The sequence below is a fragment of the Aricia agestis genome, chromosome 4 (genome assembly GCF_905147365.1).
Source record: "Aricia agestis chromosome 4, ilAriAges1.1, whole genome shotgun sequence".
Taxonomy (NCBI): Eukaryota; Metazoa; Arthropoda; class Insecta; order Lepidoptera; family Lycaenidae; genus Aricia; species Aricia agestis.
The window spans coordinates 22,109,815-22,125,952 of record NC_056409.1 but is presented as its reverse complement, the minus strand read 5'-3'; the positions used below and the strand labels follow the sequence as shown (position 1 = coordinate 22,125,952).

The 16,138-nt window shown below is 40.7% G+C and overlaps 2 protein-coding genes across 2 annotated transcripts in view; one reads left to right on the top strand and one right to left on the bottom strand.

The window, feature by feature from the left end:
- Nucleotides 1-503: 503 nt before the first annotated feature.
- Nucleotides 504-7,994, bottom strand: LOC121726232 (ribosome-releasing factor 2, mitochondrial). Its single transcript, XM_042113483.1, has 13 exons — nt 7,805-7,994; nt 7,586-7,714; nt 7,371-7,508; nt 7,050-7,238; nt 6,447-6,955; nt 6,245-6,334; nt 5,289-5,475; nt 4,562-4,717; nt 3,888-4,110; nt 3,418-3,535; nt 2,410-2,505; nt 1,770-1,916; nt 504-976 (listed from the first exon to the last, which is right to left on the bottom strand). Exons 1-13 carry the CDS (start codon nt 7,947-7,949, stop codon nt 815-817), a joined length of 2,289 nt encoding a protein of 762 aa, XP_041969417.1. The 5' UTR covers nt 7,950-7,994; the 3' UTR covers nt 504-814.
- Nucleotides 7,995-9,366: 1,372 nt separating this feature from the next.
- The window catches only part of LOC121726230 (5'-3' exoribonuclease 2 homolog), a 31,081-nt gene continuing 24,309 nt past the window's right edge, over nt 9,367-16,138 (top strand). Inside the window, exons 1-7 of the mRNA XM_042113472.1 lie at nt 9,367-9,541; nt 9,616-9,855; nt 10,072-10,301; nt 10,768-10,874; nt 11,023-11,181; nt 11,435-11,562; nt 15,268-15,447. Of these exons, the coding sequence (XP_041969406.1) occupies nt 9,467-9,541; nt 9,616-9,855; nt 10,072-10,301; nt 10,768-10,874; nt 11,023-11,181; nt 11,435-11,562; nt 15,268-15,447 (1,119 nt within the window). The 5' untranslated portion in view covers nt 9,367-9,466. The remainder of the gene's footprint in view (nt 9,542-9,615; nt 9,856-10,071; nt 10,302-10,767; nt 10,875-11,022; nt 11,182-11,434; nt 11,563-15,267; nt 15,448-16,138) is intronic.

The window sequence follows — 16,138 nt, the reverse complement described above, 5'->3', positions numbered from 1 at the left end:
GCTAGTCAAAATGAAAGCAAAAAGATAATCGTTGAAAATAGAATATATTTTTGTATATACAGTATTTATATTATTACAAATGACATATTTTACTACCTACATACTAAAATAAATACCGATTCTTTGAAATCGATGACATCAGATCAATTATGTGACCAGGCGCGGTTCGAGGGGGGGGCGGTTACACCGTTACTCCCTCCCAAAATCTAAGGTCAAATTTAAAAGTCTCAAAATCTTGCCAAATAATAAAAGGAAATTTCTAGTTATCCTATATCGGTAGCATAACAGCGATAAATTTTTAGTGTAGTGACTAGTGAGTGACCCCCTCCAAAACTTTAGGCTGCGACCGCGCCTGCATGTGACCACAGTTTTTTGTTGGTTTAACGCCTCTAGTCCACCGACGCTGCGAACTGCGAAACAGCGGCGAATCGATTTACTGTCTCTTCCGCCACACGACAATGCGTTATATTGCATCTCGCTCTGTTACAGTTTCGCATTGATTTCGCAGTTCGCAGCGTCGGTGGACTAGAGGCGTAAAGATCTTTGTCATCCTATTGTAACAAAATGTAGAAACAACGTTCGTATGTACTACCAGTACAAGAGCCAGTAGGCAATCATTTTCGAATCTAGTTTAGGTTTTCAGGCTGGCTTGCACCCGGATAATTTGGCACCTATGCGAATGAGTCAGCACTTAGCGCGTTAACTGAACCGACATTATAGGAGCATTGAGACGCAGTACCCTGTACCAAACAGCATAGGTCACTCACAAATATCAAGCTGTAGAAGCAATCTGCTCGACGGTTCCGAAAATGCCCTAGAAGCCGGTGATGTTGGTAACGGCCTGCTGCTCGTACTGCGGCGGCACCTCGCGGTAGCTCAGCAGCTCCATGGTGAAGGTGGCCAGGCCGGAGGACAACGTGCGCAGCGCTGACGAGTACCCCACCAGCTCGCTCAGCGGCGCCACGCACTCCACCACCTGGAGCGAATACTCCACGTTCTTCATTTCGAAATTCGAATACACATTTGCGGGAACTTTAACCTTACCATCATTCAAACTATTCTATGTTTGTTCCCGGGACTTAAAATATTTTCATTGCTTTTATAAATAAGTACAGTTGTATTAGCGTGATAAGCTTACAGACAGACAGAAATATACTATCACATTTATAAATAATATTACCAGACCTTGCTCGAAGCTTATACTGCGCCGTATAACATTGTTTTTGGAATTTTTATTAATAAATAAAGGTTAAAAAAAGGAGCCGGTGCCGGTTCCTGAATGGTCTTAGTGTCTAAACACACTAGGCCGAAGTTACGCGGCGTAATTTCCGCATGATTACGTCCGCAATGTCAAACGCATACAATATACGGACGGAACGCGACGTAATATTTTGTCGTCGGTAATTTAAAATACATTGCAGGCCGAATCATGCCGCCGAGGCATAACAATTACGCCGCGTAACTTCGGCATAGTGTGTTTAGACACTTAGAGATTAGCCACTGTCGTCATTTCAGATGTGGTATTATAATATTATGTGGTATAATATTATAATACCACATCTGAAATGACGACAGTGGGTTTCGGCCTGAGTGGGTATACTAAATACTAATGGTAGGTGGTAGGCCTCATGTAGACACGACGTTCTAAAAGTGTTAACTTTGTTAACCTATTTGAAAATAAATATTTCTGATTTTTGATTTAATATTTCACTCAGATTTGATGTGATGATGATGATGTGTATAGACTATAGACTAATGGCCAGACCCACCTTGTTCCCGTGTCGCAGCTGCACGTCGCGCAGGTCGGCGCGGCGGCGCGCGAGGTCGGCCATGACGCGTGCGGCGTGCGACTCCGGCACCACCAGCGCCAGCCGCATCACCGGCTCCAGCAGCACCGACCCCGCCTCTCCGAACACCTGACACACATATCCTTGAGGAAACAATTTCCAGACCTTACATAGTATGCACATACAGTAGAGCCGATCAGTCACATACTCTAAATCAAACAAAATTTTTACGCGTGTGGTACGTGGCAATGCGTTGTTTTATTGTTTAAAATACATAATATTAAGTTTTCTAGTAGAAACATAGCAACATCTAGAACAAAAAACACAAAGCTATTAGTGTTATTCCTAAGAATTTGTATGTACTATCAGAGAAGTTGATTCCTATGCAAATCGGGGACCTAAGTAGTTTGGTTGCGTTACGTGATACGTCAAACCCAGCTGACAGATCACAATTAACATTGAATTGACATATTCGACCAAATAACGTTGGTCTGTCAACTTCCTCGATGGTACATACAATCACACCTCAGACCCTAGCTCGTGGCTCGTACACACACGTGTACGCATATGTGCACGCACATTCACACGTACTCGTACTCGTACGTATTCACACGTGACTGACCTTGCGCAGACAGTGCGCGGCGGCGGCGCTGACGGCGGAGTCGGCGGTGCCGCGCCCCACCTCCAGCCAGTGCAAAGTCACCTGCACGTCCACCAGCTGCGAACACGACATGCTGTTGTATGTTTTTGTGTTTTTTTTTTTTTAATTCAGATATGAATAAAGAATAACAAGCGAAACATGTCACACACGGCAACGTCACTACTAAACATATTTAATATATCTCAAGGTTCAGTACTCCCAAATTGATAATGCGCATGCAAATCTTCGCTAATAGTCGTATTCCCGAAACCACAGCAAAATATCATATATCCGGTAGCTGTCCACTGTCGCCGGTTCGTCATAAGTGCTATAACTGACCGGAAAGCCATCGCGATGTGGCCAGTGACATTACCATGGTAACGTGGTAGACGTGGGAGAGCCATGCTTCGGCACGAATAGGCCGGCTCGACCGGAGAAATACCACGTTCTCTCAGAAAACCGGCGTGAAACAGCGCTTGCGCTGTGTTTCGCCGAGTGAGTTTACCGGAGGCCCGATCCCCTACCCTATTCCCTTCCCTACCCATCCCTACCCTCTCTTATTACCCTATTCCCTCTTAAAAGGCCGGCAAAGCTCCTGTAGCTCTTCTGATGCTGCGAATGTCCATGGGTGACGGAAGTTGTTTTCCATCAGGTGACCCGTTTGCTCGTTTGCCACCTTATTTCATAAAAAAAACGTGTAAGCAACGTCAGGCGCCTCTACGTCGCCGCTTAAGTTAAGTTTAAAAACAGCGCTTTGCAGCGACGTCCTCCGACGCTCGGAAAATACGACTGTTGCCGAAAATTACGAAAACTTCTATACGCATTATCACTATAGGAGCACTGTAAGTCTACTTAGCGTGGGATTAGGTTGTGACTTGTGGTAGTGGGTTTAGACGACGTGATGTACGCTACCTAGCTTTTATACTATTGTATATTATTGTATGCTTAATAAAGAATTTGAATAAGAAGGAATTGTTGGTAAGAACTTACCGGGCAGCCAAGGCGCGGCCCGTGGCGTAAGGCGGCATTGAGGCCGGCGCGCACGGCGGTCAGGTACCGCGGATGCGCGTGTGACAGGTTCGACGCGCTCTCCGCGCTCTTGTCCAGTCTTAGAGAAAAACATCATTTAAAAGAATAAATTATTTAAAATTAAATACATAACACTGTAAATTATATTACATTAATTATTATTAAAGATGTATGTAGTACTAACGCCTCTAGTCCACAGACGCTGCGAACTGCGAAATCAATGCGAAACAGGAATAGAGCGAGATGCAATATAACGCATTGTTGTGTGGCGGGTGAGACAGTAAATCGGTTCGCCGCTGTTTCGCAGTTCGCAGCGTCGGTGGACTAGAGGCGTAAAAAAAGAAATTCTTCATAAAAGTATTTTTACTTTGTCTAACGTTAAATAGTAAATTTATCATAGATTACAAGTTACAACGTGAAGTGGAATTTACTTGAGCACTTTATCCTGGGGCACGCCCTTGACGTGTTTGGCGGACATGGTGAGGTTGACGAGCTGTCGGGCCCCGCCCACCTTGCGGTCGACGGCGTGCGCGACGCGGGCGCCGCCCACCAGCGCCTCGCGGTACGAGATCTGCGGCGGGCCCAGCTCCACCTCGATGCCGTACTCGCGGACTATCCGCTCCTTTATCACCTCCAGGTGCAGCTCGCCCATACCTGCGTATACGAAAGTGATGGTAAATGTCTTCGCACATTACTTGCTTAGTATGGTATTAAATCTTAAAATGTATATCGTGTGCTACGAATAATAAAAACTAATCGTGTGTTAATTTAAAATTTTTAAGTTGCAAACGACGCACATAGTCCTATGTGCGTCGTTTGCAACTTAAAAATTTTGGCATTGGTCCCAATACCCAGATATCTATGTTAACAGTTTCATTCGAAATAAGTATATCATCAAGCTTACATAATATGTCAGTAACAATAGGACAAAAAACTAAATGTGGGCAGACGTTATCTCCGACTAGAGACTAAGGGAAAGAGGATCCAAGCTCGAGCATTGGATCCTCTTTCTCTTAGTCTCTATCAAATTCATAGCTCTCTATCAAATTCATAGTCATAAAGCTGATAAAGCTATCCCGACTCCCGAGCTATGATCAGCACTGACCTGCGAGCAGCAGCTGTCCGGTGTCGTGGTCGGCGTCGACGCGCAGGCTGGGGTCCTCGCGCGCCAGCTCCGCCAGCGCCGACTCCAGCGCCTGCGCCTGCCCCGCGCTCGGCGGCTCCACAGAGCAGAAGAACACCGGCTCCGGGATCGTTGTACCTGTATTTTGTTATACACTATTATTGCAAAATCTAATGGGTAGACCTTTGGTTCGCTCTCTTAGAGGGTGCAGGTTCGAACCCGGGTGGAGGCGTGTACCTATGAGACATTTTCTGATCTCAAGTACATAATACGGACGCTCGTACGGTGAAGGAAAACATCGTGAGGAAACCCGCAGATAGTTGGTCCCAGACATATTGACTAGTTCTTTCCTCTGGACTAGGCCGACTATGATGCGAGAATGCCGTATGCGCTTGGGCAACCATACGGACGTTTAAAAATCTTATCCCAGGCACTACAATATTTGAGTGGTTACTTCGCTCTGAAAAATACTGTATAAAATATAAATCATCCATAATGGATGGAAGGGCCTAGTTTTATTATTGCAAAAAATACGACATTAAACATTATCCGATGTTTCTAGAGAGAGTTGGGAAAACATGTTTTCGTCTTGCCACACCAACATCACAATCTCGGGTAAGGTGCCTCTCTTGTCTTAGGCACGCGGAATTCATCTTTTTTTGTCATTCATGAGCTACTGAAACCGGGGGAGAAAGTAAAATAAACTTACCGATCCCTAGCAGCACATCGGCGATATCCTCCGGCGTGTGGTCCGCATCGAGCGGCAGCTTGTGTCTGGCGGCGGGCGTGAGCAGGGCGTCCGCGCGCGCCGGCTGCCGCAGCTGCGCCGTCAGCGCCGTGCGCGCGCGCGTCGCCGCCGCCGCCGACGTCGTCACTAGATCCCCAGTCATCGTTGACTGATCACAAAATAACGAAATTTGACCAACCGAAACATATTGGTTTATTCTCACCCCTTTTATCAAAAAGTTATACAATCTAAACATTGTATATTTTTTTCATTATATACATAAATATTAATTGTACTAGTATTATATTGTAAAAAATCGGCAATGTGCAAGTCGGACTCGCGCACGACGGGTTCCATACTGTTATAGAGCAAAAATAGACCAAAAATTGTGTTTTTGTATGGGAGCCCCCCTTATTTTTTTATTTAATATTTTATTTTAATATTATTCATAAATATTGAAGTAGACATATAATCAAGGCCTTTGTGAAAATATTAAGTGCCTACCTGTTGCCATTATTGATATCAAACAGAAAAGGCCAAAAAATCACGTTTGTTGCATGGAAGCCCCCTTTAAATATTAATTTTATTTTGTTTATAGTATTTGTCGTTATAGCGGCAACAGATATACACAATCTGTGAAAATTTCAGAACTCTAGCTATAGCGGTTCTTGAGATACCTGCCTGGTGACAGACAGATGGACAGACAGACATTGAAGTCTCATGAATAGGGTCCCGTTTTCACCCTTTGGATACAAAACCCTAAAAAGGGTCAGGTGAAGTCTAATTTTGTGCATATTCATGACATTGCATGTTTATTACTTTATATATCACATACCATTCCATTTGATGTTAAATTGATCAAAACGCTCCTATTTTGAGTGTTTTGATCGTTTTTAACATCAAATCATTAAATGGATTATGGAATACGGGGATGTTACCTTAAGTGAACTGACAACAGCAATATTCCCTTGAGTCACCTTTTCCACTGGTTTGTACTCATCAGCCAGTGCCACATACAGGTATCCTGTCTGCAACATAGAATTAAATGATTTTACTATTATAATAGGCTAGGTATGCTCGCAAAGAAAGTGGAGAAAGTGGTCAAAGACATGTAAAATAAAATATATCTGATAAACTGACCTGTTCAGTTTTGTCCCTGGCCACATTATATATTTTCTGTCCTTTGGTGATCTCTCCACTGTATAGCCTCAGAAATGTTAGGACACCTCTCTGATCATCGTGCTGAACTTTGAATGCTCGAGCTGATAGATCTGACTCAAAGCATTGGTATGCTGTGTTGCAATCTAATGGTGAGGGTAGATATGACGTTACAGCATCCATCAGAGTCTGAACCCCAATATTCTTGTAGGAGCTGCCGCACAGTATTGGAAATGCCTTCATATCTAAAGTGGACCTTCTCAACGCTTCTTCCACAAGCTTATTCTCGATATTCTCCAAGGTCTCCTGCTGGATTATGGCCTCTGCTAGCTGATCATCTATTGAGGAAAGATTATCTATTAGTTCTCTGTGAAGTGACATGCTTTTTTCCCATTTTTGTCCATCCTTTTCTGTTAACTTTCTACGATTATAGTGTTGACCTCTTCCCTGTGTCCAAATAATTTCCTCTAATGTATTAAGATCTACTAAGCCTGCAACAACAACATGATTAATTAAAGATATTTTATAAACTGTATTTTAATAGTTTACTTTTTAGCTATGTTTAAATTATTTAGGTTAACTTACCTATAAGTTTATCTTCTTGACGGATGGGCAAATGTAACAACAAAGGTTCAACTCGGAGCTTGTCTCGTATGGAGTTAAGGCATATGCTAACATCAGAGTCAGTCCGGTCCATTTTATTCAAATATAGTATACGAGGAACTCTGTGACCATCAGCTTGTCTCCAAACTGTAAGGGTCTGGGCCTCTACACCTGAAAAAGGAATAAAACATTTAAGAGTAAAGATGAATGAGTAAAAGTTTAATGGCCGAAAGGTTATTAAGTTTTCTAGTGTTTCAGAAGAAAAACTATTGTTATTTAAATTATTATTTAAGTATAGATTACCAGCAGAAGCATCCAGAACTACAACAGCACCATCCAACACCGCCAGACTCTGTTCCACCTCCATTGTGAAGTCTATGTGGCCCGGAGTATCTATTAAATTTATCTGGTGATCCTTCCATGGGAAAGATACTGCTGCAGCTGTAATCAACATGTTATCCATTGTAATTAAGGAATGAAGTATCTCCGGAATTGATGAGGAAAACGTAAAAACTTACAAGTAATGGTAATTCCTCTCTGCCTCTCCTGTTCCATGTAGTCAGTGACCGTGTTACCATGGTGCACTTCTCCCATTGACCTTATAGTACCCGAATAAAATAACATGCGTTCAGTTGTTGTTGTTTTGCCTGAAATTATTTACAATTTATTTTCGAACTGATAAATGATTTGGCGACGTAGCTTACTGTAACGTTTTAGTAAAATAACGCAATAATTACCAGCATCGATGTGCGCTAAGATTCCTATGTTACGAATTTTTTCGATACTATTTTTGTCTTTAAATTTGCTTGCAGAACAATATTTTCTATACGAAACATGTCTAATAAACTTTCTATAGTAATGTAATACACAAAACGTATTCATAATTTAATTTATAATAACAATTTCTGCAATATTTTCACATTCTAAATTTTCCGAAAATTTAATAATTCTCCATCTCCTTTGCGATCTGTCAGTGATGTCATGTGTCAATGTCAAAATTTGTGACAGTGTGTTTTTTATTCACGAAACTAGTAGGTAGGTATGACCTTGTAACGTTATATGACGTTACTAGCTGTTGCCCGCGACTTCGTCCGCGTGGACATTAGTTTTTTTAGAACCATAAAAAGTTTATTGTGCGGGAACCGTATATTTTCCGGGATAAAAAGTATCCCTTGTCCTTTCCCGAGACTGAAAGTATTGCCATCCCATCAAAATAGGTTGAATAGTTTAGGCGATAATCATATAAGTTTATTGTGCGGGAACCGTACATTTTCCGGGACAAAATTAGTATTCCTTGTCCTTTTTCGGGACTCAAAGTATCTTTATAGCAAATTTCAGCAAAATGGGTCCAGCAGTTTACGCGTGATGTCGTGACCACGCGAAATATAACGTTCCGCGCAGCGTCGCCCGTGTAAATTAGATATTTCACAGACAAATTAGTTCACAAAAAATAGCCTATGACCCTTCACGTGATCTACTTCTTATCTGTGCCAAATAACAGAAAAATTGCTCCAGTAGTTCGTGAGATAAGTTCTTTCAAATAATTTCCCCCGTTTTTTCCACAGTTTCCTCTATTTCTTCGCTCTTATTCATCTTAGCGTGATAAAATATAGCCTATAGCCTTCCTCGATAAATGGGCTGTCTAACACTGAAATAATTTTTCAAATCGGACCAGTAGTTCCTGAGATTAGTGCGTTCAAACAAACACACAAACAAACTCTTCCCAATTATAATATTATAATATAATATAAGTAAAGATGACTCTAGATTTTCAATAAATCAAAATCAAGGCTTCTTTTGTTGTTAAGTCTATCAAGAAAGTGAAGAAATTAAAAAGTGGCAACATCGTAGTTTTTTTCCTTTCAAATCAATCTAAGAAAAAAGGGATTACACTACGATGTCACTTTTTAATTTCTTCACTTTCTTGAAGTGAAAGAAAGTGATGAAATTAAAAAGTGGCAACATCGTAGTTTTTTCCTTTCAAATCAATCTAAGAAAAAAGGGATGACACTACGATGTCACTTTTTAATTTCTTTACCACAGACTAAGAAGAGATACTACGTATTTCTTTACTTTCTTGACGGACTATTAAACAAATTATATAAATCTAGTTGATTTATATTATAATATAATTTGTATAATAACTAATAAGACATAAGTGATAAGCTGCAGATCTTATAGTTTTTTATAAAATTTGTAAAAGTGATTATGATTTTTCAAATATTTCTGAACGAAAGAACGTCGCCTTCTCTCAATATATCTATTATCTGCATCTCTTTCCCACTTCAATAATGGCATCTGCGTCGATTTGTTTTTGTTGAATACGTACCAAAATTTATTTACTAATTTTGTTATATTTCATAAATAAAATAATTCAATAATTTCTTCATAATCTCACAATGGGAGTACCAGCATTCTTTCGATGGCTCAGTCGAAAATATCCAAGTGTTATTGTAGAATGTATTGAACAGAGGGTAAATAAAAGATAACCTTAAATTACTGTAATTCTATTTGATTTTGTAAGTTTACCTAAATTGTTATATTCTAGCCAACCGACGTAGATGGCGAACTGGTTTACGTGGACTCGTCGTTACCGAATCCTAATGGACTCGAGTTTGACAATTTATACTTGGACATGAATGGTATCATCCATCCATGTACTCATCCAGAAGACAAGCCGCCACCCAAGGACGAGGATGAGATGATGGTCGCTATTTTCGAATGCATCGACCGCCTGTTCCGCATCGTCAGACCCAGGAAATTGTTGTACATGGCTATTGATGGTGTGGTAAGCTGTGAAAGTTGTTCTATCTACTACTATGTGCTTTGTAGCAGTATATTTACTTGGTCCAATACTGTGCTTTTTGCTTAGTAAATTGGCTTTAATATAAACCCATTAGTTTTAAAATAAGACCTTAAATGAGGACATTTGCATAGTTAAACATTTTTTATTTTTGTGAACCCTTGCAGAGTAAATATGTATAAGTACATTATACTTTTATAGGCTCCCCGTGCAAAGATGAATCAACAGAGATCTAGAAGATTTAGGGCTTCAAAGGAGACACAAGAAAAGATCGAAGAAATAGCTCGCATTCGATCAGAACTCCAAAGCAAGGGGGCTTATTTGCCTCCTGAGAGGCCAAAAGAGGCTCACTTTGACTCAAATTGTATCACACCTGGCACTCCATTCATGGACCGACTGAGCAAGTGTCTTCATTATTATATTCATGAAAGGTTGGTACCAAAAAGTAAGCAAGAGAAGTTAATTCATAGGCAAATGGCAGAGTAGATACATATTTTGGTAGTGTTATGTCAAACCCAACCAACATACGATTATGACTTACATTGAATTGATATAATCAGACCATATGACATAGCTCCACCAACAGCGTGTGAATAAATGTATTTGATGACACATTATAAATAATTGTGTTGCAGTTTAGTTTTCAAAAGTGTCTTCTAAAGGAGTGAGCCTATTGAGATGGGCCGTGCGGGGGCTCAGCGTGCCGGGGCTCATCGCAAAAGTCCGCCTCCATACAATTTGTATGGAAGTGGATGCGCGTATGGCACTCTGCCGGGGCGCAGCGGATTTCTGTCAACATACAGTTTGTCGGCACGCGCCGATAAACTGTGATGCATACCTTTATAATTCTCTTTTTGCCATTTCCTTCTTTGTAATGTACTATTTTTGTGTTTGCAGATTAAACAGTGATCCTGGATGGAAGGGAATCAAGGTGATACTATCAGATGCCAATGTTCCTGGTGAAGGAGAACACAAAATCATGGATTATATCAGGAGGCAAAGAGGTTAGTGTTTTCTTAAAGCAGTGAAAATTTACCTGTCATTATATTGTATATCCTGATATTATAGTGAAGAATTTTCTTGATGCTATTATAATATTATAACCATGACATAAAATATAAATAAAATAAACCAGGGGAAATATCGTTTCAGCTCAGCCTGACCATGACCCAAACACTCAGCATGTCTTGTGTGGGGCGGACGCTGACTTGATCATGTTGGGGCTGGCCACACACGAGCCCAACTTCACAATTATTCGAGAGGAGTTTAAGCCCAACAAACCCCGACCCTGTGACGTCTGTGGACAGCTAGGTGGGTAGACATAGATGGATTTTGTAACCTAATAATAAATGTAGTGCTTAATTTAGCTGGGCTATTGCAGAAATAAAACTGCTTTAGCCCCTCAAAAAAAAAACAAGCCAAAACACTCACGACAAAGTTGATTGTAAATCTAAAATTAAATAGAAAAATCACTTCTATAGAACAGTTAATAGCTATTTAAATGCTTTAAATGTAGATAGTAGGTTAGGTAACAGTACTTAATCATTACAATGCGCGTGCGCAGGTCACGAGATGAAGGAGTGTACGGGCAGCACGCCGGACGCGGCGCTGGTGCGGGCTGACCCCGCCTTCGGCAACCAAGACAGCTTCATCTTCGTGCGCCTGCCCGTGCTGCGAGAGTACCTGGAGAAGGTAAGGATGAGTTCTGTGAAGATCACTAGACAAAAAACTCAGGCGGCATGGATTTCTGATTAGTGGATTGTTTAACATGTCTTTTTTTTTTTCTGATTTAATTTGCGATCAGTCCCTTGACTATAAGCAAATGTGTTGTGTCATGGTTTGTCATTTTAGGTCTCTCCCCAGTAGGAGACACCTTTCAGTTTTACCAGCAGTCTTTTAGGCTTTGTATATTAGAGCGCTTCAAGCGTTTATTGTAGGTGATATTCAATAATTGGTTAGCCAAGTCATTAGGGTGGTTTTCAAGTCGGTGGTTATAGGCGGTAGAGGCGTGTTTTATTTCCTCTTTTACTGTTCTTATATTCAGTTTTTCGTGTATCTCAGTATTGGTGATAAACCATGGCGCATTAGCTATGCTTTTCAAGATAGTGTTCTGTAGTATTTGCAGGATGGCAATGCTGGAGTTGCATGCACTCCCCTATAGTTCTATGCCGTAGGTCCATATGGGTTTGAGAATGGCCTTATATATCAATAGCTTGTTTTCGATTGACAGTTTTGAACTTCGTCCAAGCAGCCAGTGTATTGACTTATATCGGTAGTTCAATTCATCTCGTTTCTTTTTGATGTGTTTTTTCCAGGTAAGCCTTCTGTCTAAATGTAGTCCAAGGTATCGGACAGAGTCACTTTGTGGTAGGGTATTATTTCCCATTTTTACCTTTCCTCAGTGTGTAAGTTACGTGAACGGATTTTGATGCACTGGCTTTGATGCGCCATTTTTCAAGCCATTCGCTCACCTTGTCGAGGGTTTTCTGAAGAATTTTAGATGCTTCTGGGTTTTTGTTACTGGCTAGTATAGCAGTGTCGTCAGCGAAAGTTGCAATTATTACTTCGAGCGTTGCAGGTAAGTCAGCTGTATATAGTATGTATAGATATGGGCCCAGCACGGATACCTGTGGTATTCCCGCAAGGATTTCCATGAAGTCTGATGTCTCACCTTCCTCGCGGACTTGAAAAATGCGGCAGGAAAGGTATGATTTCAAAAGTAGGTATACATTGTGAGGTAAGTACTTTTTGATTTTATATAAGAGGCCTTTGTGCCATACTTTATCAAACGCCTGTTGGATATTCAGAAACACAGCTGAACAATACTCCTTGGCTTCAAGCGATTTTCTTATCTTTTCGCAGACACGATGCACTTGTTCAATGGTTGAATGTTGGGATCTAAAACCGAACTGGTGGTTGGGTATTATACCTTCAGATTTTAATATAGTTTCTAGTCTACGAAGAAGAATCTTTTCGAACACCTTGGATAATATTGGCGTGAGGCTTATAGGTCTGTAAGACTCAGGTGGTTTTCCTGGTTTGTGGATCATGGTTATAATAGATACCTTCCATAAATCAGGGAAATGTTGGACCCGCATTATACCATTTATTAAGACGGTGATAAACACGAGGGCTTTTTTAGGTAGCTGAGTTAGAATTTCTTTGGTTATGAGATCAAATCCAGGAGATTTCCGATTCTTTAAAGTCTTAATGACGTTCTTGATCTCCTGTACTGTTGCTGGTTTTAGTGGTGAAGCCAATTGTAGATCCTGGTTTAGTTCTTTGTCGACTTCAATTTCAAAATCTGTAGACACATTTTCATGGGGTCTGAATATCTTAGAGAGGTATGCAGCAAATGCATTTGCTTTATCTTTCCCTGTTTTCGCCCAGCCGTTGTTAGTTCTTATTGCTGATTTATATTGCTCTGGTCTATTGTAGGACTTCGTGTGTTTCCAGAGTGAGTAATCTGAGGTCGATGTAGCTGAAAGACTTTCTAATTTGCTTTGGAGGGTAGCTCGTGAGCTTCATCCAGCATTGCTTTTACCTCCTTAATTGTTTTGTTTAGAGCTCTCTTGTCGTTTTCACTTCTAGACTGGTGCCAAGTTCTTCTTAACCTCCTTTTTTCTAGTATTTTTTCTTTGATATTTAATGGTAGGTCTTTGGTATCTTTCTGTTTATTGATGGTCGGCGTATTTATCCAGCACGCTTTCTGTATTAGATGTGAGAATCGCGTTGTCGCATTTTCTATTTCCTCCGGTGTTTGAAGAGAAACGCTGAGCTCTATGTTTTCATCAATGTAAAGTCAAAGTCAAAATTTTTTATTCAGAATAGGTTTCTTTCAAACACTTTCCGAACGTTGATGCTGTTGAACGTTGTATTTTCTAAACCCGAGCCAATCAGTATGTCTATTTGTTAATGATGGAGGTCTTTCGTGGGTTAGTATAGTTGTACTAACAGTTAGGAGAACAGGATTATGATCAGAACTGCTGTCATGACAGGATTCAGCCTTTAGGTAGTTCTTTGATTGGCCTTTTATCACAAAGAAATCCAATAGGTCAGGTCTCTTATTTGGATCCGTTGGCCAGTATGTCGGCTCACTCGTTGTGACTGGTAGCAGGCTATTTTGGTCTAGGCATGGCTTAAGTTGTCGGTCTCTAGTCGTGGTCAGTCTCGATCCCCAATATATGTGTTTGGCGTTCCAGTCTCCATCTGCGATAAATTTCCCACCTATCGTAGAGAAGTACTGGGCAAAACTTGAACAGTCAATGGTGTGTTTTGGTGGACAGTACACTGCAGACAAGTTGAAAGTACTGCTTTGGCTGTGCACTGCAATAGTGGTAGCCTGTAAGTGATTTGTTTTATATTCTGGCATCTGGTAGCATTTAATTGATTCTTTTATAACTATCGCCGTCCCTGCGTTTGAACAGTCAATGGTGTGTTTTGGTGGACAGTACACTGCAGACAAGTTGAAAGTACCGCTTTGGCTGTGCACTGCAATAGTGGTAGCCTGTAAGTGATTTGTTTTATATTCTGGCATCTGGTAGCATTTAATTGATTCTTTTATAACTATCGCCGTCCCTGCGTTTGAACAGTCAATGGTGTGTTTTGGTGGACAGTACACTGCAGACAAGTTGAAAGTACCGCTTTGGCTGTGCACTGCAATAGTGGTAGCCTGTAAGTGATTTGTTTTAAATTCTGGCATCTGGTAGCATTTAATTGATTCTTTTATAACTATCGCCGTCCCTGCGTGTCCTGTTCCATCCGAATAATTAGTGTAGTAGGTGTTGTAGCCTTTAATTTTAACATTACTATTCTTTGTACAGTGTGTTTCAGATACAAGAACAGCGTCTAATTTGTGACTAATTATCAGTGCCTCTAGTTCATGTTTGTTTGGTGAACATCTGTTTATAACATAATAAATTTATCGTAATTATTCTGAAAAATTAAGATGTAATTGTAGTACTCAAGTGTAATGTAAAATGGTGAAGCCTATCTTTACTAATAAAAATATTTTTAAAAGTTGATTTTGAAGCTGACTTTTCATACACCAGATGGAAACACTATATAACTTATCCTCATCATCACCATCACCTTGATAAGTGGCAGTCTCCCATCGTGAGTTTTTCACGTAACTTTCTGCCGCGCATTATAAAACTCTGGAATGAACAGTCGCCAGCAGTATTTCCGGACCAATATGATCTGCAAACCTTCAAGAAGAGAGCGAATTCGCTCTTAAAAGGCCGGCAACGCACTTACAGCTCTTCTGATGTTGCGAGTGTCCATGGGCGACGGTAGTTGCTTTCCATCAGGTGACCCGTTTGCTCGTATGCCCCCTTGTTTTATAAAAAAAAAAGACGTGGAAACACTACAATATTTAATTCAGACATTGTTCTGCAGGAGCTGATGATGCCGAACCTGCCGTTTCCGTACGACTTCGAGCGCGCGCTGGACGACTGGGTATTCATGTGCTTCTTCGTGGGTAACGACTTCCTCCCCCACCTGCCCAGCCTCGAGATCCGGGAGGGGGCAGTGGACAGGCTCGTCAACTTGTACAAGAAGTGCGTTTATAAGACTAGAGTAAGTTGATATGCTTCTGTTCTCAACTAAGGATATTGAATAGTTGAGATAATGTAGAGTGATGATAGTTTTCAAATATTCGCATATATTATGTATATTGTATGGGTTGTAATAGACTAAGGGTCACCAATTAGTTTTGCTCGGGGTCCATTTTAAGAAATGAAAATTTGTAAAAAAAATATTTATTTTCAATGAGAAAAGTGGCAATATTAATTGTTGCTTGTTTGGAGTGAAATTGGTGCAAGCTATTGACATTAAATCCAGGAGATGTTCATCAGTAAGTCAAGACCGAAATTTATTTTTAACGAAGTTCATTTTCGAAAATGCTTGGTCCGCACACAATGGGTCGACAGTCCGGACCACAGTCCGCCATTTGGTGACCCCTGTAATAGACCTTTGCAAGTTTCCTAGGCCAGGGCTAGTTCCCGAACGAGTGGTAGGCACCGCATAGGATCATACCTATAAATATTAGTAATTAATCTATACATTAAAATAAGCCCAAACACGAAACCTCTGCTCTAAGTGGGCGAGGAGTTGGATATCCTATTGATTACCAGGTGATGCTGCAGCACCAGGTCAACTTTCCAGTAATATGTGTATATGTATATTGTATACTCACAAATGTCACGAACTAGAATGAAATATAAGACCTATCAAACGACAACAAGTTGCTACTACCTTTCATGAACCA